This window comes from Oncorhynchus keta, chromosome 35, assembly GCF_023373465.1.
Source record: "Oncorhynchus keta strain PuntledgeMale-10-30-2019 chromosome 35, Oket_V2, whole genome shotgun sequence".
NCBI lineage: Eukaryota > Metazoa > Chordata > Actinopteri > Salmoniformes > Salmonidae > Oncorhynchus > Oncorhynchus keta.
In genome coordinates this window covers 63,672,805-63,696,790 of record NC_068455.1, presented here as the reverse complement: position 1 = coordinate 63,696,790, position 23,986 = coordinate 63,672,805, and the positions used below count along the sequence as shown (strand labels likewise).

The 23,986-nt window shown below is 41.4% G+C and overlaps 1 protein-coding gene and 1 pseudogene across 1 annotated transcript; both read right to left on the bottom strand.

The window, feature by feature from the left end:
* Positions 1 to 2,445: 2,445 nt before the first annotated feature.
* Positions 2,446 to 8,977, bottom strand: LOC118368824 (uncharacterized; annotated as a pseudogene).
* Positions 8,978 to 12,668: 3,691 nt separating this feature from the next.
* LOC118368822 (uncharacterized) lies at positions 12,669 to 14,958 on the bottom strand. Its single transcript, XM_035753250.1, has 6 exons — positions 14,914 to 14,958; positions 14,411 to 14,776; positions 13,944 to 14,294; positions 13,623 to 13,763; positions 13,353 to 13,411; positions 12,669 to 13,232 (listed from the first exon to the last, which is right to left on the bottom strand). The coding sequence occupies exons 1-6, from the start codon at positions 14,954 to 14,956 to the stop codon at positions 13,101 to 13,103; spliced, it is 1,092 nt and encodes a 363-aa protein (XP_035609143.1). The 5' UTR covers positions 14,957 to 14,958; the 3' UTR covers positions 12,669 to 13,100.
* Between the last annotated feature and the right edge of the window lie 9,028 nt (positions 14,959 to 23,986).

Sequence of the window (23,986 nt, the reverse complement as noted above, 5' to 3'; positions counted from 1 at the left end):
ATGGATCTGGGCCTGTTTCAGTGAAAGCAGGATATTCTTCTCGTCAGACTCGTTAAAGGAAAAAGTTTCTTCCAGTCTGCGGTGAGTAATCGCTTTTCTGATATCCAGAAGTTATTTTTGGTTAGAAGAGACGAGAGCAGCAACATTATGTACCCAATAAGTTAACAAATAAGTTACACAAAAAGCAAAAAAAATTACAAAATAGCACAATTGGTTGGGAGAATGTAAAACGTCAGCCATGTTCTTCGGCACCACCTCCAGGTATTGACAACAAGCGGACCGCCACCGGACCCCGGCCCCCCGGTATTGTCTCGAGCAGATGGTATTGCTGTCCAGTAGAGACCTGCCACACCGAGTAGAGTCCCGCAAACTTTCCCCCCGCTTTATCGTCCCTTTCCCTATTTCCAAGATTATTAGTCCCTCTGCTGTTTGTCTTCTGTTGCCCCGTACCCTCCGCAATCATCTTACCTTTCGTAACTCACAGCCCTTTGTCTCCTGTTTCTAGGCCCACACCTATTCCCCTTCTCATCGACGGCCAACCGGCGTGAACAGTGAGGTGCCTCCTGAAGATTCAACCTTGGGGCAGGGCATTCCAGTACCTGGTTGACTGGGAGGGTTATGGCCCGGAGGAGAGGTGCTGGGTCCCCGCCAGGGACATCCTGGACACAGGCCTCATTGCTGAGTTCCAACGCCGGCACCCTGGTCAACCAGGTATCCGCCCAGGTAGGACACCAGGTCCCCTACCTGGGGGAGTACTGTCCCATGCTGATCTGTTTCACCTGTCTTTGTGCTTGTCTCTACCCCCCTCCATGTGTCTCCTATCTTCCCCATTATCCCCAGTGTACTTATACCTGTGTTCTCTGTTTGTCTGTGGCCAGTTCGTTTTGTTTCGTCAAGCCTACCAGCGTTTTTCCCCATGCTCCTGAGTCTGTCTCTAGTTCCTGTTTTCTAGCTTTCCTGGTTTTGACCATTCTGCCTGCCCTAACCCTGAGCCTGTCTGTCATTCTTTACCTTGCCTTTACCACCCTGGAATACTGACCTATGCCTGCCCTGACCCTGAGCCTGCCTGCCATTCTGTACTTTTCTGACTCTGCTATAGACTACTGACATCTGCCTGCCCTTGACCTGTTGTTTGCCTGCCACTTGTTTGAGTTATAAACTTTTGTTCCGAAAAAGTCTGCATCTGGGTCTTCTCCTGAGCCTTGACATTCTGACAGTAATATGTTTCTGAATCTGAGAGCTGCATGTCTGAGATCCATAGGTGTTTATTCCTTTGCCACTTTGCACTGAAAAGCGAGGGTTGCCTTTGAAATTCATTGTGGAATGTAGTGTTATTGACAAAATTCATTCATGACAAACAGAAATCTCATAATTAAAATTCCTCAAACATACAAGTGTTATACACCATTTTAAAGATAAACTTCTTGTTAATCCAGCCACAATGTATGATTTCAAAAAGGCTTTACGGTGAAAGCACACCATGCGATTATGTTAGGTCAGTGGCTAGCCACAGAAAACCATACAGCCATTTTCCAAAAAAGGAGAGGTGTCACAAAAGTCAGAAATAGCGTTAAAATGAATGACTTACCTTTGATGATCTTCATCTGATGGCACTCCCAGGTCTCCATGTTAGACAATAAATGTTAGTTTTGTTCGATAAAGTTAATCTTTATGTCCAAATACCCCCTTTTTGTTCGCACGTTTAGTCCAGTAATCCAAATGCACAAAACGCAGGCATAACGTTGAGACGAAAAGTCAAAAAAGTTCCATTAAAGTTAGTAGAAACATGTCAAACAATGTATAATCAATCTTTAGGATGTTTTTATCATAAATCTTCAATAATATTCCAACCGGACAATTCCGTTGCAATTAGAAAGGAAAGAGAACAAGCGTCGCGCCCACAGACACGCGCGAGACTAAACTAATGTCTTTCAGCTTGACCACTTGTTGAAACAGCTCTTATTCGATCACCTTTCACAATAGAAGCCTGAAACAACTTCTAAAGACTGTTGACATCTACTGGAAGCCTTAGGAAGTGCAATCTGAGCCCACAGACACAGGATATTGGATAGGCAATCACTTTAAAAAACGACAGATTTCCCACTTCCTGGTTGAATTTGTCTCAGGTTTTTGCCTGTCGTATGAATTCTGTTATACACACAGACAGTATTTTAACAGTTTTGGAAACTTTAGAGTGGTTTCTATCCAAATCTACCAATTACAGTGGGGCAAAAAAGTATTTAGTCAGCCACCAATTGTGCTAGTTCTCCCACTTAAAAAAATGAGAGAGGCCTGTAATTTTCATCATAGGTACACTTCAACTATGACAGACAAAATGAGAGGAAAAAATCCAGAAAATCACATTATAGGATTTTTAATGTATTTATTTGTATTTATTTATACAGCCCACCATGCTCTTTACAGGTAAACTGAAAATCACTTACTGTATGTGATCAATGCTAAAAGTGGACTAATGTTAGTCATTTTGCAACACATGGCTGGATGTAAGCTGTCTAATACTCTGTTATAACTCTTATCTGGATAGATAGTCTGAGTAACAACAATTCAAATATCCAACAACCTTTTTTTCCATCTTGGCAATCATACTTTAAGAACTGATTTACCATCACAGGTTCATTTTAAAATATGTTTTTCATGTAGCTTGTACTTTTTTGAAGCATACATTATATGTACCTTTATGCTCTTGGTATCAACATCAGTTGTGTGCCTTAGATATCTTTGGTTCCATCACTTGCAGCAGTTACAGTTCTTCTGATGACCTACAGGAGGACTGTTATTCATAGAACATGACTTGATACTGTACGTTCAGGATGAATAGGGGTGGAGCATCATGAGTGTATAAGGGGGTAACACCTACAGGATGAAGCAAGTGTATTTTATGTCAGTCTTACTTTCACTATTTCACAGTAACATTAAGTGTAACACCTTAGAGTTTAGTAGGGGTCAGAGGTGTACCTGGGTGGGTAGGGCTCTTGGCTGTAGTCTGGATACACCTTCTACTCTACACTCTGTAAACTAATGATTACAGTTCAAGAATGGATAAAACCTATGATCTTGTAAGTGATAAGACACTACATGGCATGCAGTATGTCAGTAGAGCTGTGTTTCTAATTGTGATGGGTGGAACAATGACTGAAGAGAGTAACTGACTGACACCACATAGACATCCTGCTGAAAACCACAGGATGCATGCAAGTTCAGCAGGCCTGTCCAAAGTGTAGAGATGGCCTCGTCTTATGCTCACAGTAGACCAAAATGTCCAGGTACCTGTGAACAGCTTAGTGCATGATGAGTGCGTGTGTTTAGCATGGTAATAGTAGGTTGTCTCTGCAGAAGCACTCTTGACAAGCATTCATACAGGCATACTGCATGTACAGAAAACAAGAGGAGGAAGAAGTCAATTTCAGATGGTATCAGATGTTTAAATTCATAATTATAAAAAAAGGTACATACACAGGGATTTCAGGAGAGCAATTCAATCAATTAACATACAACTTTTTAGGCAAGGTCACAGACCATTAATATTAAAAACACAATATGATCAACTCAGCAATCTCAATAAATATCATACAATACAATGCATAAGTGATGATCTCCAGAAGTTATCGCGAAACCTATTTCAAGTATGGTTTTTAGGTTGATCTATTTCCTGATGAGGTAGATGATGATGAAGATGGTCAGACAGCAGAGGACAACTCCAGTTCCTATGATGGAGAGAAGGACCTGGATTTTCATCTGTGGATAATAGTCATCAAATTCAATGTACAGCTTGGTCCCATTCCCAAACAGTATCTCCCCACATGAGACCATAGCACAGTAGTAAGTCCCAGCATCAGAAAGGTTTAGGTTCCTCTTGGGGAGGTTGTAGACACAGCTCTGTGTAGGAGACCCAGCCTCAGGGCTCTTCTCACACTGATCACTCCTGTCTCCATGGCTGTAAATGATTCCTGGATGGGATTCTCCTGAGCCATGTCTGAACCAAAATACACTGTGTTCACCTGCACAGGTCTCAGTGTGTATTGTACAGTTCAGAGTCACAGAGTCTCCTGGCTGGTCTGACTCAGACACAGGCTGTACAATGATGGTGTTTCTGGACGCCGATCCTGACAAAAAGGTTTTCACGTCAGTAAATGTGTTTCCTTTTTTGTGTCCTAAATCAATATTTGTTGAAAACTACAGTAATGTCTGATTTTGAGAATACCTCACATTTCATGAAGACATTGTATATCCAAAACGTAAAGTGCAAAAATGATCAAGAATATATGCAGTTGCAGAAAAATGGATTCTAATGATTTTCTCTCTAAAATCAGATTTTGTACCTTTAACAATTGGAATGGTTCCTTTTCAAAAATCCACCTTGTTGGAAATATAACTCCCACGGTGATATGTTACTGAATCTGAGAGCTGCATGTCTGAGATCCATAGCTGTTTTATTCCTTTGCCACTTTGCACTGAAAAGCAAGGGTTTCCTTTAAATGCATTGTAGAATGTAGCATTATTGTCATACTTGTAAAAAGTTGTCATGAGCTGAGGATAGTCACCCAAGCTCTGCTTGAACCACAAGAAGTGTAGTGTCAAGTTGCCTTCATGGAAGCAGTGCAAAGCCACTGTGTCTCCTTTGTTGGCTGACACTAGGCGCATGGCTGAGGATTGTACCGCAGCTAGAATACACACAAAGACAAACATGAATAGCATAAATTAAGTTCTTTGGTGTCTTCAAATTTAAGGTGTACCCCCTCTAAGCACAGTAGTATAAAAGTTGAACCTACCCATCTCCCTGAGAAGTGGAAATATCAGGCAGTGTGATGATCATCTTTGAAGTTGTCATCCTCTTTACTCACTGTGTCTTGAGTGGAGAAGTCTACCCAAGTAGGCCACACTTCAACAGTGGGCTATTTGGTGATTGGTTGAACTGTCATTTTTGTTGATGCCTTATCCAGCCCACCATGGTCTTCACAGGTAAACTGAAAATCAATTACTGTATATAATCAATGCTAAAAGTGGATCAATGCTAGTAATTTGCAAAAACTGGCTGGATGAATGTTGTCTAATACTCTGTTAAAACTCTTATCTGGATGGATAGTCTGTGTAAGAACAATTCAAATATTATCAACTTTTTTCCCTTATTGGCAATCATACTTTACCACCTGAATTACCATCATAGGTTTAACTTTTTTTAAAGCATTTGAAGCATACATTATGTGTACCTTTATGCTCTTGGTATCAAAATCAGTTGTATGAAATATCTTTGGCCCCACCACATGCAGCAGTTACATTTCTCCTGATGACCTATAGGGGGACAGATATACATAGAACCTGACTTGATACTGTGCATACAGATTGAACACGGCTAGAGCATTATGAGTGTATAAGGGGGAAACACCTACAGAATGAAGCAACTCTATTTTAAGAAGTGGTGGGGAAAGTACCAAATTGTCATACTTGAGTAAAAGTACAGATACCTAAATAGAAAATGACTCAAGTAAAAGTGAAAGTCACCCAGTAAAATACGACTTCAGTAAAAGTCTAAAAGTATTTGGTTCTAAATATATGTAAGTTTCAAAGTAAATGTAATTGCTATAATGTTCTTAAGTATCAAAAGTAAAAGTAAAAGTATAAATAATTTTGAATTCCTTATATTAAGTAAACCAGACGGCACCATATTCTTTTTTCATTTTTTTAACATTTACGTATAGTCAGGGGTACACTTCAACGCTCAGACATCATTTACAAACACTGCATTAATGTTTAGTGAATCTGCCAGATGAGAGGCGGTAGGGATGACCACGTGTTCTCTGAATTGGACCATTTTACCTGTCCTACTAAGCATTCATCATGTAACAATTACTTTTGGGTGTCAGCGAAAATGAATGGAGTAAAAAGTACAATATTTTCTTTAGGAATGTAGTTAAGTAAAAGTAAAAGTTTTCAAATATATGAAATGGGAAGTAAAGTACAGATATCCCAAAAAACGACTTAAGTCGTTTGTACTTTAAAGTATTTTTACTTCAGTACTTTACACCACTGATTTCATGTTACTTTCACTATCATTCACAGAAAAATTAAGTGTAACACCTGATAGTTTAGTAGGGGTCAGAGGTGTACCTGGGTGGGTAGCGCTCTTGGCTGTTGCCTGGATACACCTTCTACTCTACACTAAACTAATGATTACAGTTCAATAATTGATAAAAACTCATGATCTTGTAAGTGATAAGATACTGTGTTAGTCTACATGTCATGCAGTATGTCAGTGGAACGGTGTTTCTAATAGTGATGGGGGTGAACAACGACGAAAGAGAGTAACTGACTGACACCACATAGACATCCTTCTAGAACCATATAGTGAGTGAATGGTCAACCAGGCCTATACAAAGCAAAGAGACGGTCTTGTCTTGAGCTCACAGCTCAAGGTTGTCTCTGCAGAAGCCCTGTGGACAGACATTCATACAGACACACTTTATGTACAGCACCCAAGAGATGGAAGGAGTTAAAATAGATGGTGCTGTATGACACATGAGGTGCTTAACTCAGAGGGTTCAGATAGGGTTCATTAGCAGTTATTATATTACAGTCAGTTAAATAAATAACTGTTTTGTTGTGGCTGTAAGCTGTCTGGGGCAACATGAACAACAAGTAAAGATAGTGAGAACAACAGTGACACCACATAGACATCCTGCTGAAAACCACATAGAGACAGAGAAACAGAGAGCAGGTAGGAGGGTCCTGTGTGCACAAAGCCAGCAGGCCCACCTGACCAAAGCATAGATACGACCTTGTCTTGGGCTTACAGTAGACTGCAGAGTACCTGTTAACTTGTTCACTGTGTGGGGGTGGGTGTGAATGACATGCTATCAACACAACTAAGCGAGGTCAACACATTACAGAGGAGAGATGACATGAATAAATAGGTTGTCTCCCATACTTATTCAACTCCTCCCTGGAAGTCAATACAAAACTACATGTCAACATGAGTCATTGTCATTGTCATATACAGAAATTTTTAGCAATTTCATTTTGAGTGATTGTGTGTCTCCTCCTGGTAACTAAGCTACACTTTATAGTAACTTAGTTGATGTTAGTAGTAATGATCCAGTGATGATGACTACCTAGCCTGTTTGATGCATGTGACTCTATGATTATGAAATGGATTTATAGCATGATACAGATGTGTAATATGTATGTAATAAATGTATATATTACCTTGTTATAGATCCTTAACAGCCACACAGTGTCTTTGTTGTGCCTTTGTTGACAGATATTATGACTACACACATCAACTATCACAGGAAAGTGTTTTATCGACGATTCTTCATAAAAGTAGTGAATAATTTGAACATTTCTTGACTTCTAAAAGTTGCTGTGACTGTACTGGTGTAGCTGCCACAGGGGACTTCCATAAACACTACTGCGCCCTATTGAAAGATAAATGAATTGCAATCCTGCAAAATGGAATTATAAATTAAGATTTTGTCAATAGTTTCTGAAGATGGACAAATCACAATGTGCACTTCATACTTAAATCAGTCTCTCAACAATATGCTGTTCAAATTATAATATTAGTATTTTTAGTTCAGGTTTTTCTCATGAAGAGTTGTACTCTTAGTGACATGGTTGTTTGTGGTTTAGATGCACTGATGTGTGTGTGGAGAGTACGTGGTGAGGACTGACAGTCATTGCTGGAGGTTAGAGATGAATTGAGCTGAGTGGTAAATCTATTTAGGGTATTCAGAACACCATAGAGATGTTTTCGGGATACAGCTGATAAGAGAATTGTGTTCTCCAGGTACATCACCCAATTTAATTATATTACTCTGTCTGTAAAACAGAATTTGTAAGATCATGGTCGAATGAAGGTTTATTCACGGAACGTTCTAAAGTCAAAAGTCTCACGCCCACACATTCACACAGCCATACGCACACACACACACACACACACACACACACACACACACACACACACACACACACACACACACACACACACACACACACACACACACACACACACACACACACACACACACACACACACACACACACACACACACACACACACACACACACACACACACACACACACACACAAACAGACGCACATACACACATACCCACACACACATGCACACAAACAGATGCACACACATGTCCTGCTACGCACACACTGTCTGTCTCACTACCCAGCCGACAGAGATAGTGACATTGTCCTTGAGACGTACTCCCCGTTCTCTCCCAAATCTCTAGTCAGGTCGGCACCGAGCTCAAACAGTCTGTGTTTAAAATACCATAAAGACATATTGTTTTACCCTAATTCTGACTAGGACTACACATTTATTGATTATGATTTTATACATTCTAATCAATTCCATACAATTATATGTTTCAGGGCGGAATATTCTAGTCATTCAATTAACAGACAATTCTCACCTATCAACAGCTAAATACGAGTTTCAGACAAACTAAAACACCAGTCAATAGATGCATATTCACAGTGCATTGAGCATCAGCCTAATATGGTTCCTGCAAACTGAATCAGTGGATGAAATTTAAGTACAGAGAAAAAATAAGGCATTTGAATGATTTATTGGAACTAAAATGCATAACGGAATCAATATTAAAAAGGAGCATGACAGAAAGAAGTAACTGGTACACACAATGAAAAGCCATAGTTATATATATATAGTGTAGAAAAGATAATCAATGCAAGTTATTAAAGAGCAAAGGTCTACGTTTCAGTCCATATTTTGTCATCTCACCCCAGAGTAAACAGTGTCTCTCTCCATGGTGCTCCTCTGTCTCCCGGCGTTTACTTTCTTGTGGATGACGTTCAGAGCAGCGTCATGGAGTTTTCAGCATCGTGATCCTGAGAGGAATAACAAAAATAAGTGTTCATCAGACAATAATATTCAGAGTGAAACAACACCTACAGCTAAATGCCTATTTTCATATTTGAATGAAGAAAAAAGTGTTATGTCTGTCTACCTGGTTATGAGAACTGGGGACTGACGGAGTACTTGACTGAGGGGTACGTTCCTGTAGACGAACACATGGTGGAATCATCATCGATCATCATAGATCATCATCATCATCATACAACGAATTAACCCATTTTCATGACTAAATCATTGAATGTATACTGCATCAACAGATTAAGCAAATCAAATATCAAATCAAATTGTATTGTACCGAATACACTGTAGACCTTACAGTGAAATGCTTACCAACAAGCCCTAATCAACAATGCAGTTTAAAAAGAAAACAACATTTAAAAAATACCTAAAAGAAAATAAGAATAAGAAACAACAGTAACAAATAATTGAAGAGCAGCAGTAAAATAACAATAGTGAGGTTATATACAGTACAGGGACAGGGCTGCACAACCATCTTCCTGGAAAATTACTGTCCTGTAGGTTTAATGGTGGAGATCTTATAATAACTTCTTATCGGGTGTTATCCATCAATGCCCTGGACCTCACTTTATCACGAACCCCATCAATCGGCCTATGCACCCATGCTCCTCTTGCGAACGGTGGATAAAGAGTAACAGCAAAGCTTTGCTATGTTTGGAATGCGCGCAGTGGATTCATTTCAAATGCAGCGATTCTAGCTTTGGGGTCAATGAAGCTTACTGTTGCTGTCGGTGTGCTGTACCCGCGGGGTGTGTGAGCATTGAAGGTGGAGTGGGACCAGAGGACTACTGAGGGTGGAGAGTGCACCGGAGGAGGGGGCGGTCCACAGCGGAGCGGAGACAACCAGAGGCGAGTGACGGGGGACACGGTGGTGAGGATGATGGAGTGGCACCTGGGGAGGGGTGCTCCATGGCGACAGAGAGACCACCGGAGGCAGGGCAGTGGGAAGATGGCAGCGCAGTGGGAGGCAAGTTACAAGTGGATCGGAAATTCAATGAGGCCTTGGGGAAGAAGGGCTTACATTTTGTGCACTTAAACGTCCGAAGCCTACTACCGAAGATCGATGAGATACGCCTGTTGGTTTGCAAATCAGAGGTGGGTGTCTTGTGTTTTACTGAGACATAGTTCATCTGTTTGTGACTCAGAAATTGAGATAGGTAATTACTCTGTTGTCAGGAAGGATCTGAATCAGAACGGTGGGGGAATATGTGTGTTTGTAAGATCAGACTGTCACGAATCCCGCTTCCTGAGTCTGTGTTTGCCTGTGTTTCTGTCCTGGAGTGTGTTTCCGGTGTCCTGGAACGCACCCTGTCTGGTTGCCGGGCGAATTAGCTTGTTGGGAGATCGACGTTCACCCGCACCTGTATCCCATCAGTAATCTGCACACCTGTCCTGATCATCACCTCTCCCCTTCAAAGGCCTGACATCCATTCCCTGCCGGATCGTTAGCCATGAACAGTATGTTGTGCCATAGTATCAGCCTCAAGTTGGATAGAATTTGTTTTGTTGTTTTTTTTAACGTATTGCTTGCCTTAAACTTACCTCCGTTTGTTCTGTCTTCAGTTACTCACCCGGATCATTTACCCCATTCCCACCTGGTCGTCGGAGGATTCCGTTACCCCATTGGATCCACCTATTTACTCCCATCAACTCACCACCGCTGCCTGCTACGCCACCTGGATATATCTACCCATTCACATTCACTTGTAAATAAAGACTCACCTTCTTCATACTCTCCTTGTCCTGGTCTGCTTCTCGGTTCGATTTTGAAAGAACGTGACACAGACATTGCTTTAAACGTCAGATCAGATTTAAACGCTGATCTGGAGATTTGTCTGGCTGGATATCTGCCTTCCCAAAACCAAGTCGATTTTGTTGGTGGTGTGTTATATTATAGGCCGCCCAAGCAGAATGCATTCTATGAAGGTCTAGAGAAAGTTTAGAGTGTTTCCTATCAAAATCTACCATTTATATGCATACCCTACCTTCTGGGCCTGAGTAACAGGCAGTTTACTTTGGGCACGCTTCTCTTAAAGATGTCTAAATACTGCCCCCAAGCCATAAGAAGTTTTAAGGCAAGGGCTGATTTCAAGGTTTTACTGCTATCCTACAAAGCATTACATGGGCTTGCTCCTACCTATCTTTCCAATTTGGTCCTGCCTACATACCTACATGTATGCTACGGTCACAAGACGCAGGCCTCCTAACTGTTCCCAGAATTTCTAAGCAAACAGGTGGAGGCAGGGCTTTCTCCTATAGAGCTCCATTTTTATGGAATTGTCTGCCTATCCATGTGAGAGACGCAGACTCTGTCTCAACTTTTAAGTCTTTATTGAAGACTCATCTCGTCAGTAGGTCCTATAATTGAGTGTAGTCTGTCCCAGGAGTGCGAAGGTGAACGGAAAGGCACTGGAGCAACGAACAGCCCTTACTTTCTCTGCCTGGCCAGTTTCCCTCTCTCCACTGGGATTCTCTGCCTCTAACCTTATTACAGGGGCTGAGTCACTGGCTTACTGGTGATCCATGCCGTCCCTAGGAGGGGTGAGTCACTTGAGTGGGTTGAGTCACTGACGTGATCTTCCTGTCTGGGTTGGCGCCCCCCCCCTGGGTTGTGCCGTGGCGGAGATCTTTGTGGGATATACTTGGCCTTGTCTCAAGATGGTAAGATGGTGGTTGAAGATATCCCTCTAGTGGTGTGGGGGCTGTGTGCTTTGGCAAAGTGGGTGGGGTTATATCCTGCCTGTTTGGCCCTGTCCGGGGGTATCGTCGGACAGGGCCACAGTGTCACCCGACCCCTCCTGTCTCAGCCTCTAGTATTTATGTTGCAATAGTTTATGTGTCGAGGGGCTAGGGTCACTCTGTTATATCTGGAGTAGTTATCCTGTCTTATCCAGTGTCCTGTGTGAATTTAAGTATGTTCTCTACAATTCTTTCTTTCTCTCTCTCGGAGGACCTGAGCCCTAGGACCATGGCTCAGGACTACCTTGCCTGATGACTCCTTGCTGTCCCCAGTCCACCTGGCCGTGCTGCTGCTTCAGTTTCAACTGTTCTGCCTGCAGCTATGGAAACCTGACCTGTTCACCGGACATGCTACCTGTCCCAGACCTGCTGTTTTCAACTCTCTAGAGACAACAGGAGCGGTAGAGATATTCTGAATGATCGGCTATGAAAATGTAACTGACATTTACTCCTGAGGTGCTGACCTGTTGCACCCTCGACAACCACTGTGATTATTATTATTTGACCCTTCTGGTCATCATTGAACATTTGAACATCTTGGCCATGTTCTGTTATAATCTCCACCCGGCACAGCCAGAAGAGGACTGGTCACCCCTCATAGCCTGGTTCCTCTCTAGGTTTCTTCCAGGGTTCTGGCCTTTCTAGGGAGTTTTTCCTAGCCACCGTGCTTCTACACCTGCATTGCTTGCTGTTTGGGGTTTTAGGCTGGGTTTCTGTACAGCACTTTGAGATATCAGCTGATGTCAGAAGGTCTATAAATCAATTTGATTTGATTTGATACAGTCTGTATTCATTGATGAATCAGTGATGAGTTTCTCTTTAAAATGCTTACGCTTTCAAAAGGTTGTGATATCTATCTTCAAATGGTGTAAAGTCAGAGTTACTGCTTTGTATTTTTTTCATAAGTTGAGTTGGTTTCAGAGACTAGAGGCACGTACAGTGCCTATAGAAAATCAACACTAACATTGGATGTCTTCGAATTAGGCAAGTCATTAAACGCATGAAATAAAAACATGTTTATTGAAATATCGCACAAAGCATAAAGACAGTTTACAGAGTTCCATGTTACAACCATTACCATCAAAAGGAAGAGTTCAGACATTTGCAAAATCATTAAACATACAGTATTTCTTTTGCAAAAGCAGATGTATCCAGTCAGTCAACCTCAGCCACTATTGCTGATGATTTGATACTTATGAAACCATCCTAGTGTCAGCTTTCACACTTGCTGAACAATTATGGTCTGCATCTGAATGATTCTACATTGATATTAGGAGAGTATGCCAATGCAGTGACAGTCTCTTCTGCTTGGCCCGACTATTACATTGTATAACAAATGAGTAAAGTACAAAACAGCCAAGTCACACAGACACAGTCTAGCTCAAAAAGGAGGTCAGTAGGGCACAACTTAAAATTATGCTGATTGGAGGACTGTCACATCCTGACTTGATGACTCACACCAGAATAGATGGTTTCTTCCTCTCTCTGTTCTCTCCTCTGTCTCCTGGGCTTCTTGTCAGTGAACTTCACGGCAGCGTAGTTCAGGCCATCATCGTCACCGTGGAGCTGTGGAGATGAAACAGACTCACTCAGTTCAGACTCTGGGTCAAATCTAATGCTGTACTCTTCTGCTTTAACAAACTTCTCCAGACTCACTCTTGATACAGTACAATTGATCCTGCTAACCTGTTGGTCTGAGGTGTTGGAATGAGGATTCCCATAGTGGCTTTGTTGAAAAGGGGTTCCTGTTAAAAGGCAAAGGTCAAAATATTCAATATATTGGAACACTTTTCTCGTTTACTGATAAAAACACATACTACTGTGAATGTCATATTTTCTGCTTCAGAATGAAGTAGGCCAGAGAGGTAAGTGGTAAAAGAAGGGCGAGCATTCACCCTACTTTATGATCTATAACTATTATTACTATTACTATTAGTATGAAGACATTTACTGTACCTGCACAGTGTACACATTGTGACCTCTTCATTCTCACACAGAGGATAACGTTGACAATCACACTCACAATCACAGCAGTTGTCAGGCAAGATATAATGTTGAGGAAAAGAAGATTACTCTGATCGCTCAACAGGTCTGAAACTTAAAAAACAAGGCGTGATTATTTTCGAGTATTCTTTATTCCTCTGTGATTTTTGCATAAAAATGAGCTATACAAGTTAAATTTGAAATCTAATATGAGTTGAAAGTAATAGAAATACATATTGATATTTTCTACCATTTGAGAGAAAATGTGTGATAGTTTGGTTATGCACAGCTTACCTTCGATGTCCAGCTTGGTCCCGTTCCCGAACAGTATCTCCCCACATGAGGCCACAGCACAGTAGTAAGTCCCAACATCAGAGAGGCTGAGGTTCCTCTTGGGGAGGTTGTAGACACAGCTCTGTGTAGGAGACCCAGCCTCAGGGCTCTTCTCACACTGATCTCTCCTGTCTCCATTGTTGTAAATGATTCCTGGATGGGATTTTCCTGAGCCATGTCTGAACCAATAGACACTGTGTTCTCCTGCACAGGTCTCAGTGTGTATTGTACAGTTCAGAGTCACAGAGTCTCCTGGCTGGACTGACTCAAACACAGGCTGTTGGAGTACAGACATGCTGTTGGACCCCGAATCTGAGGAGAGTGAGTAAGATCATTGTGTGTACATTCTATTTTCCTGAGATATTAATTAATTTAGCATTATATGAACACACTTCAGTACCAACTTGTTTAAAAGCAAGTTATTTTACCTTTGACAATTAAAATAGTTCCTTCTCCAAATCCGACTTTGCTCACTTCTATAGCAACACAGTAGTATGTAGCTGAGTCTCTTGACTCTGTCTTGGAGATGCTCAGGTTAGAGCTGTCAACTCCTCTCTTCACACTCAAACGTTTAGTCTCAGTAAAGTCTTTGTTAAAGTTGTTGGAATAAAAACTGTTTTGAGTGTGATAAAATGATGATGCCATGAGAAGAGGCTTCTGTCCAACAGTTTGCTTGAACCAAGAGACTCTGACTATCAAATTAGATTGACAAAAGCAAGTGAGAGATACACTTTGTCCCAGTTGTGTAACTATCACAGGGTCTGGTTGGATTACATCCTTGTTAAGTACACAACCTGTGAAGCAAACAAACTAAATAAATCAGAAAAAGTTATAGTACAGAATTATACATTATTAACATTATTCAGGCTACATAGTCAAAAAGACTATGACATGAAAAATAAAAGGAATCATAGGAATATTTCTTACTTACCCAAATTGGCGTAAAACAAAAATATTGTCCAATATATAATCATAATTTCCTTTCTGAACTGTATAGTGTGAGGGGTCTGACAACAGGGCACCTTTTATATGATGTTACTCATCGGGTAATCATTATGAAGTAGGTGGAAACACTGAACTGAGTGATATTATTGGCTGTCTGAACAGGCATAAAACATGTGATTAAAACTACAGTCTAATATGTGTCCTGTGGCATACCATAGTTAGAGCAGCCCTTCAAATGATGTACAGCCAGAGTTACTGGTTTGTATTTTTTCATCATTTGGGTCGGTGGCTGAACTGGTACATATGTCCTCTTTGACATACACAAGGGGGTTACATTGTATTTCTCACTTCATGACTGTGGAAGGCAGTTCAAGGTTTCAGGAGGAAGTGAACTCTAGTGAGTTTGGCAACTTAAAAAAAATGCAATACTTAATACCTGGTGCAAAAAGGTGTTTTATTGAAATATCATATAAGCATTAAGGCAGGTTACAGAGGTCCATTTTACAACCATTATCGTTAAAAGTAGGAGTTCATATATTTTCAAAATCATTATATACATTGTGTTGTACACTTCTACAAAAACAAATGTATACAGTCAGTCAACCTCAGCCACTATTTCTGAGGATTTGAGACTTCTGAAAACATCCTTAGTATCAGCTTTCACACTTTCTGAACAATCATGCTCTGCATCAGAGTGATTTTGCATTTAAATTAGGCAAATCTTGGCCCCTGCAATGGCATCCTAAAACAAGATAGAAATGTATATTATCGCCAGGTCACACTGGAACAGTCAAGATCAATGTGGAGTTCAGTGGAAGAGTGGAACTTAATTTAGAATGATGCCTATTGGATGACTCTCACATGTCACATGCTGCCTCCATGACACACCAGAGTAGATGGTTTCTTCCTCTCTCTGTTCCCTCTGTCTCCTGGGCTTGGTGCTCTTTTTGTCAGTGAACTTCAGACCAGTATATTTCTGGCCATCATTGTCACGGTGGAGCTATGAGGAAGAAACACACACTCACTCAATTCAAACTCTATGTCAAAACTAATAATGTACTCTTTTGCTTTCATATTCTAATCCAGTCCCACTCTTGGTACAGCAATTCTGCTAACCTGTTGATCTGACGTGTTGGCATGAGGATTCCCATACTGGCTTTACGGAGAAGGGGTTCCCACTAAAAGACATAGACAAAACATGTAAAAGAATTGAAATCTCTTCTTAAAAGGCGGACTACCATGTCTTCTTTTCTTCTGAATTAACAAATGATACCAGAGTACCTGTAAATAGGTTGCTGTGTGTTTGAGGCGGGTGCTAGTGGCATGAGAAGAGTAAAAACTATTCATCACTACAGCATAAAGATGTCTGCATATGGAATAAATAAATACATTCAACTTGGTCTTGATTATTGTGAAACACTTTATTTATCACTGAGGGGAACGGCACCTCAGTACCTCCAGGCTCTGATCAGGCCCTACACCCAAACAAGGGCACTGCGTTCATCCACCTCTGGCCTGCTCGCCTCCCTACCACTGAGGAAGTACAGTTCCCGCTCAGCCCAGTCAAAACTGTTCGCTGCTCTGGCCCCCCAATGGTGGAACAAACTCCCTCACGACGCCAGGACAGCGGAGTCAATCACCACCTTCCGGAGACACCTGAAACCCCACCTCTTTAAGGAATACCTAGGATAGGATAAAGTAATCCTTCTCACCCCCCTTAAAAGATTTAGATGCACTATTGTAAAGTGGCTGTTCCACTGGATGTCATAAGGTGAATGCACCAATTTGTAAGTCGCTCTGGATAAGAGCGTCTGCTAAATGACTTAAATGTAAATGTAAATGTAAGTCATTGTCAAATGAGTGAGGCAAAGAAGCAATGCACCTAATTCATTACAGCTACAGCTAACAAAGTTAACAATTAAGGCTGCGTCATTCATCCAGTTCTACTGTCTGATCCCAGAGTACACCATCTCATCCAACATGTTGCTTCTCTGTCTTTTAGACCTGTTCTTCTTGTTGCTCAGATTCAGAGCTACATAATGGAGACTGTCTGCATCTTCCGCCTGTGTAAACAATTATAAAATGTCAGGGACTATTACTATATGTTTTTATTGTTACCCCTTTCACACTTCTTTATATGGTAGTTCAACATCAGGAATTCTGCTTACCCCTGCATCTAAAGAAGAGACTGCTGGACCTCTTGTCTGAGAGACGGGTCCTGAAAAGAAAGACAGAAAAGATAGATACAACTCCTTCTTCCAGTAAATGTACATCTGGTGATGTCAAAGAAGAGCAACTTCTATGAACGACTTTACCTGTTACAGCACACTAAGAGAAGAGGGTCTGCGCTATTGTCTGGGAAATTATTGCACAATTTCTTGTGTGATCTAAAAAACTAGTACTGTATGCAGTTTTACACAGCAGATTATACAATAGATAAAAACAAAACTGTAAGATGTTTCACCTGCCCTTGATGTCCAGCTTGGTCCCATTTCCAAACAGCATCTCCCCACATGAGGCCACAGCACAGTAGTAAGTCCCAGCATCAGAGAGGCCGAGGTTCCTCTTGGGGAGGTTCTAGACACAACTCTGTGTAGGAGACCCAGCCTCAGGGCTCCTCTCACTGGACGGGATTCTCCTGAGCCATGTCTGAACCAATAGACACTGTGTTCTCCTGCACAGGTCTCAGTGTGTTTTTTTACAGTTCAGAGTCACAGAGTCTCCTGGCTGGACTGACCCAGAAACAGGTTGAGGTACAACGGTTGGATTTCTGGATGCAAAACCTGACAAAAAGGTTTTGATGTCAGTAAAGGTGTTTCCTATTGTCACGACTTCCGCAGAAGTTGGTGCCTCTCCTTGTTCGGGCGGCGTTCTGCAGTCGTCGTCACCGGCTTTCTGGCTGCCACCGATCCACGTTTCTTTTTCCATTTGTTATGTCTTGATTGTACACACCTGCTTCCCATTACGTTATGATTATTTCCCTATTTAACCCTCTGGTTCTCATTATGTTTTGTGCGTGATTGTTCCTTGTTTTGTGTTAGTCTTTTGTGTTAGGGTGGGTTATTCCCTGTGTGGATTTCATGGTTCATTATTTTCAGAGTAAAGTACGTTATTTTACTCTGTACACTGTCCTGCGCCTGACTCCGTCCTCACCTCTGCACACTAACATTTGACACCTATTTTGTGTCCGAACTAAACATTTGTTGAAAACTTAAGCTGCATTAATGTCTGATTTTGCAAATAACTCACATTTAAATAAGACCTTGCATTTCCAAAACGGAAAGTGCAAGAATGATCAAGATTGTAGTTGCAGAACATTAGTTTCTATTTATTTGCTCTCTAAATTCAGATTGTGAACATTTAATAATGAGAATGGCTCCTTCTCCAAAATCCACCTTGTTGGAATAAGAACTCATCTCATTAATATGTTGCTGAATCTGAGAGCTGCATGTCTGAGATCCTTTGCACTGAGAAGCGAGGGTTGCCTTTAAATGAATTGTGGGCACAAGGCGCATGACTGAGGATTGTACCACAGCTAGAATACACACAAAGACAAATAGGAATTGTATCAATAAAGTACCTGGGTGTCTTCTGTTGGGTTGTAATTTGAAATACTTGCTACACCAGAAGGTAATGGTTATATGTAGGAGGAATGTATATGGTGGGGTCAAGTGAGGGTAGATAAGTGCCATGGGCCTGAAAAGTTACTAAGTAAGGGAAAAGGCAATCACATGGTTGCGGTCACTGATAAGCGTGGATAGCTGTGGATTAGTGAAGAATGTGAAGAATGGGCCGAGGTCAGGTCACATGAAGGGAGAAGGAACAGTTTATTACCCACGTCACTTAACGTCCTGCCTAGCAACAAAGATGTAGTGTTTGGGAAAAGGAAGGGACTCTACCTAAAGGGGAGTATAAATACTTGTGCTGGTGGAAACATGTCTTTGTCTTTGTAGCTGCTTGACCCACTGGGTGAATACACTTGGTCAGTCTTACTTTCACTATCATTATCAGAAACATTAAGTGTAACACCTGATAGTTTAGTAGGGGCCAGTGTTTGTAACTGGATAGGTAGCGCTCTTGGCTGTAGTCTGGATACACCTTCTACTCTACACTAAACTAATGATTACAGTTCAAGAATTGATAAAAACCTATGATCTTGTAAGTGATAAGATACTGTGTTAGTCTACATGTCATGTAATATGTCAGTGGAACGGTGTTTCTAATAGTGATGGGGGTGAACAACGACGAAAGAGAGTAACTGACTGACACCACATAGACATCCTTCTAGAACCACATAGTGAGTGAAAGGCCAACCAGGCCTATATAAAGCAAAGAGACAGCCTTGTCTTGAGCTCACAACAGATCAAAGTGTTCAGGTACCTGTGAACAGCTCAATGAGTGCATGATGTGTGGGTGGGTTCAGCATGGTAACAGTAGGTTGTCTCTGCAGAAGCTCTCTGGACAAAAATTCATACAGGCAAACTATGTACAAAACCCAAGAGATGGAATACGTTTTTTTCCATATCAGTTGCTTAAATAGATTAAACAATGCAAAATTAATGCAAAAAGAAGGTGCATTCTGAACATAAGGATTTCAGGATAGCAGTTCAATTAATTAACACATGCAGCATAAGCAAGGATGCTGATGCTCAATTGAATTAAAATTGCAAGCTAATATTTTTGAAATGCACCACAAGCAACTAAGCAATCTCTATAAATAATCATTTGCAATGCATAGCAATGATACAGTATCTCCTACTTTACTCCAAATCCCATCTCTAGTCTATTCACGCTGGTCTTAGCTTTATCTATTTCCTGGTGGTGTAGATGATGATGAAGATGATCAGACAGCAGAGGAGAAAGACAGTTCTTATGATGGAGAGAAGGACCAGGATTCTCATCTGTGGATCAACATCACAATATGAAATAATACAATTGCTCTTTAAATGACATAGACTGATCAGGTGAATGCTATGAACCCTTCTTGATGTCACTTGTTAATAAATCCACTTCAATCAGGGTAGACTGAGGGGAGGAGACAGGTTAAAGAAGGATTCTCAAGCCTTGAGACAATTGAGACATGGATTGTGTGATTGAGAGGCTGAATGGGAAAAACAAATGCATATGCTTACATATGCTCTTGGTATCAACATCAGTTGTGTGCCTTAGATATCTTTGGTTCCATCACTTGCAGCAGTTACAGTTTTCCTAATGACCTACAGGAGGACTGTTATTCATAGAACATGACTTGATACTCTATGTTCAGGATGAATAGGGGTGGAGTATTATGAGTGTATAAGGGGCTATTTTATCTCAGTCTTACTTTCACTATCATTCACAGAAACATTAAGTGTAACACCTGATAGTTAAGTAGGGGTCAGGGGTTTACCTGGGTGAGTAGGGCTCTAGGCTTTAGCCTAGTATACATTGATTCAACTTGTACTTTAAAACTCTATAAATCAATTATTGTAGTTCAAGAATGAACACAAACATGGATTTTTTGTCCAGGACTAGGCATAATCTGTATCTGGGAAACTGGCCCATGTGATAGATAGAGGCTATATAGCATGAAGTATGTCAGTGGACTGTGTTTCTAATTGTCATGGTCGTGATCAACAATGTAAACATGAGAGAAAACACACTGACACCACATAGATATCCTGCTGAAACCACATAGTGAGTCAAGGCCAACCAGGCCTGTACAAAGTAAAGAGACGGCCTTGTCTTGAGCTCACAGTAGACCAACGTGTTCAGGTACCTGTGAACAGCTCAGGGACTACATGATGCGTGGGTGGGTTTAGCATGGTAACAGTAATTTGTCTCTGCAGACGCCCCCTGGACAAACATTCATACAGGCACACATTATGTACAAATCCCAAGAGATGGAAGAATTCTATTTTAGTCCATATTAGCTGTTTAAATAGATATTTATTCATGCGAAAAGAAGGCATATTCTGTACACAGGGATTTCAGGAGAGCAGTTCAATCAATTACCACATACAGCATAAGGAAGGATGATGATGCTCAATTGAATTAGAATTAGCAGGCTAATATTTTTCAAATGCAATACGAGCAACTAAGCAATCTCAATTAATCATAATTTGCAATGCATAGCGATGATACAGTATCTCCTACTTTACTCCAAAACCCATCTCTAGTCTATTGACACTGGCCTTAGCTTGATCTATTTCCACAACTTTTAGGTTGGCTCCATTGGTTGATTGTAGAGGAAGTGCGATTAAGAAAGTCTTACATTGATTAATGTGTTCATTACATTGTGTTCATTGATTCATAATTTATGTTTTTCTCTCAAAATTGCTTATGCTATCAAAATGGTTTGCTTTCTGTCTTAAAACACTATAATGTTAGAGCTATTGGTTTGTATTTCTTTACATTTGGGTTGGTGGCAGATTACTAGCACATATGTCAAATCAGGGGTTGGAAACAGTTCAGTGAGCAGAACCGACATCTGAAAAATAACACATTTTTCGAGAAACAGAAACAAAACCGGGAAAGAACTTGATCTATACTGTTCCAGACGAGAACTGTTGTTTTAAAAGCATGGGAACTGGTTAATAACTTCATTTTATGTTCAGAGACTTTTTTTCCCAGTCTCAGAAAAAAAGCAACAAACTGCCTTCCAGTATCTGCCTGCCAGCAGAAAATATTTGCCACTGTGTGTGTAGGCTACCTGCCCCTCCCCTCCGAAGCCTCGTCTACTAGCCTACTACTGATGTTACAAGGTTGATTCAGAAATTAGGGAGAGATATGTTTTATTAATTATAGTTATCACATTTCAGTTTGGATTTTTTAACTACAAAAATGTAAGACTTTTTTATTTGAATTCTGGTGCGGCTCTGCACACCAAAGCTAGTTTTTGGTCCAACATTAAGCCAAAAGTACAAAGACATTAAAAGTTCCTTCATAGAAGAAGGTGGGTTGGTGGTAGGTTGTCACGGGATACTAGGAGTGGTGGGTGGAATCAGGCAGAGAGCAGGGTTCAGTAGATCATAAATTTATTCTCCGGGGAACAAAACGGTCACGCCAACATACAGGGCGCATACAATAGACCAGCCCAAACACAGGACCAAATAGTCCGGAGACTACACATATGAAAACCACCATTCAACAGAGTAACAAAAACAATCCCGCACAAAACAAGGGCGGGACAACCTACTATATATAAGGACGCTAATTAAACTAAAATACACACAGGTGAAACTAATAAGACAAAACCAACAGGCAAACGAAAAAGGGATCGGTAGCGGCTAGTAGGACGGTAGCGGCTAGTAGGACGGTGACGACGACCGCCGAGCACAGCCTGAACGGGCAGGGGAGCCAACTTCGGCGGAAATCATGACATAGGTATAATTCTGTGGGCCTAATTCTGATTTAACAACAAGATACCTAGCGGTTCAAGCTACTCCTCCATCCGATCTCTTTCAAATCAAATCAAATTGTATTGATCACATACACATGGTTAGCAGATGTTATTGCGAGTGTAGCGACATGCTTGTGCTTCTAGTTCTGACAGTGCAGTAAAATCTAACAAGTAATCTAACAACTCCACAACAACTACCTAATACACACAAATCTAAGTAAAGGGACGGAATAAGAAAATATACAAATATATGAATGAGCAATGAAAGAGTGGCATAGCCAAGATGCAATAGATGGTATAAAATAAAATATATACATATGAGATGAGTAACGCAAGATTTGTAAACATTATTAAAGTGGCATTTTTAAAGTGAATAGTGATCCATTTATTAAAGCGGTCAATGATTTCAAGTCTGTATGTAGGCAGCAGCCTCTGTGTTAGTGATGGCTGTTTAACAGTCTTATTGTCTTGAGATAGAAGCTGTTTTTCAGTCTCTTGGTCCCAGCTTTGATGCACCTATACTGACCTCGCCTTCTGAATGGTAGAGGGGTGAACAGGCAGTGGCTCGGGTGGTTGTTGTCCTTGATGATCTATTTGGCCTTCCTGTGACATCGGGTACTGTAGGTGTCCTGGACAGTAGGTAGTTTGCCCCCAGTAATGCATTGTGCAGACTGTACCACCCTCTGGAGAGCCTTGTGGTTGTGGGCGGTACAGTTGCCATACCAGGCGGGTTTTAGGTGACAAGCCAAATTTCTTCAGCCTCCTGAGGTTGAAGAGGCGCTGTTGCGTGTGGGTGGACCATTTCAGTTTGTCTGTGATGTGTATGCCGAGGAACTTAAAACTTTCCACCTTTTCCACTCGATGTGGATAGGGGTGCTCCATCTGCTGTTTCCTGAAGTCCACGATCATCTCCTTTGTTTTGTTGACGTTGAGTGAGAAGTTTTAATCCTGTCACCACACTCCGAGTGCCCTTACCTCCTCCCTGTAGGCTGTCTCGTCATTTTTGGTAATCAAGTCCCACCGTTGTGTCGTGTTTGAGTTGGAGGCGCGCATGTGCACGCAGTCATGGGTGAACAGGGAGTATAGGAGGGGGCTCTGCATGCACCCCTGTGTGGCCCCGGTGTTGAGGATCAGCGAAGTGGAGATGTTGTTTTCTACCTTCACCACCTGGGGGCGGCCCATCAGGAAGTCCAAGACCCAATTGCTCAAGGCGGAGTTGAGACCCAGGGCCTCAAGCTTAATGATGAGCTTGGAGGGTACTATAGTGTTGAATGCTGAGCTGCAGTCAATGAACATCATTCTTACATAGGTATTCCTCTTGTCCAGATTGGATAGGGCAGTGTGCAGTGTGATGGTCTGTGGACCTATTGAGGCGGTATGCAAATTGAAGTGGGTCTAGGGTGGCCAGTAAGGTGGAGGTGATATGATCCTTGACTAGTCTCTCAAGCACTTCATGATGACAGAAGTGAGTGCTACGAGGTGATAATCACTTAGTTCAGTTACTTTTGCCTTCTTGGGTACAGGAACAATGGTGGCCATCTTGAAGCATGTGGGGACAGCAGACTGGGATAGGGAGAGATTGAATAAGTCCGTAAAACACACCAGCCAGCTGGTCTGTGCATGCTATGAGGACGCGGCTAGGGATGCTGTCAGGGCCGGCAGTCTTGCGAGTTTAAAT

Bases quoted from the DNA above. Each gene is read 5' to 3' on its own strand.
- LOC118368822 (XM_035753250.1), bottom strand. From the start codon at position 14,956: ATGATTATATATTGGACAATATTTTTGTTTTACGCCAATTTGG. The intron at 14,777-14,913 runs GTAAGTAAGAAA...TTTGCTTCACAG, and splicing joins TTTGTTTTACGCCAATTTGG to GTTGTGTACTTAACAAGGAT. The intron at 13,412-13,622 runs GTACAGTAAATG...GCCTTTTAACAG, and splicing joins ACAATGTGTACACTGTGCAG to GAACCCCTTTTCAACAAAGC.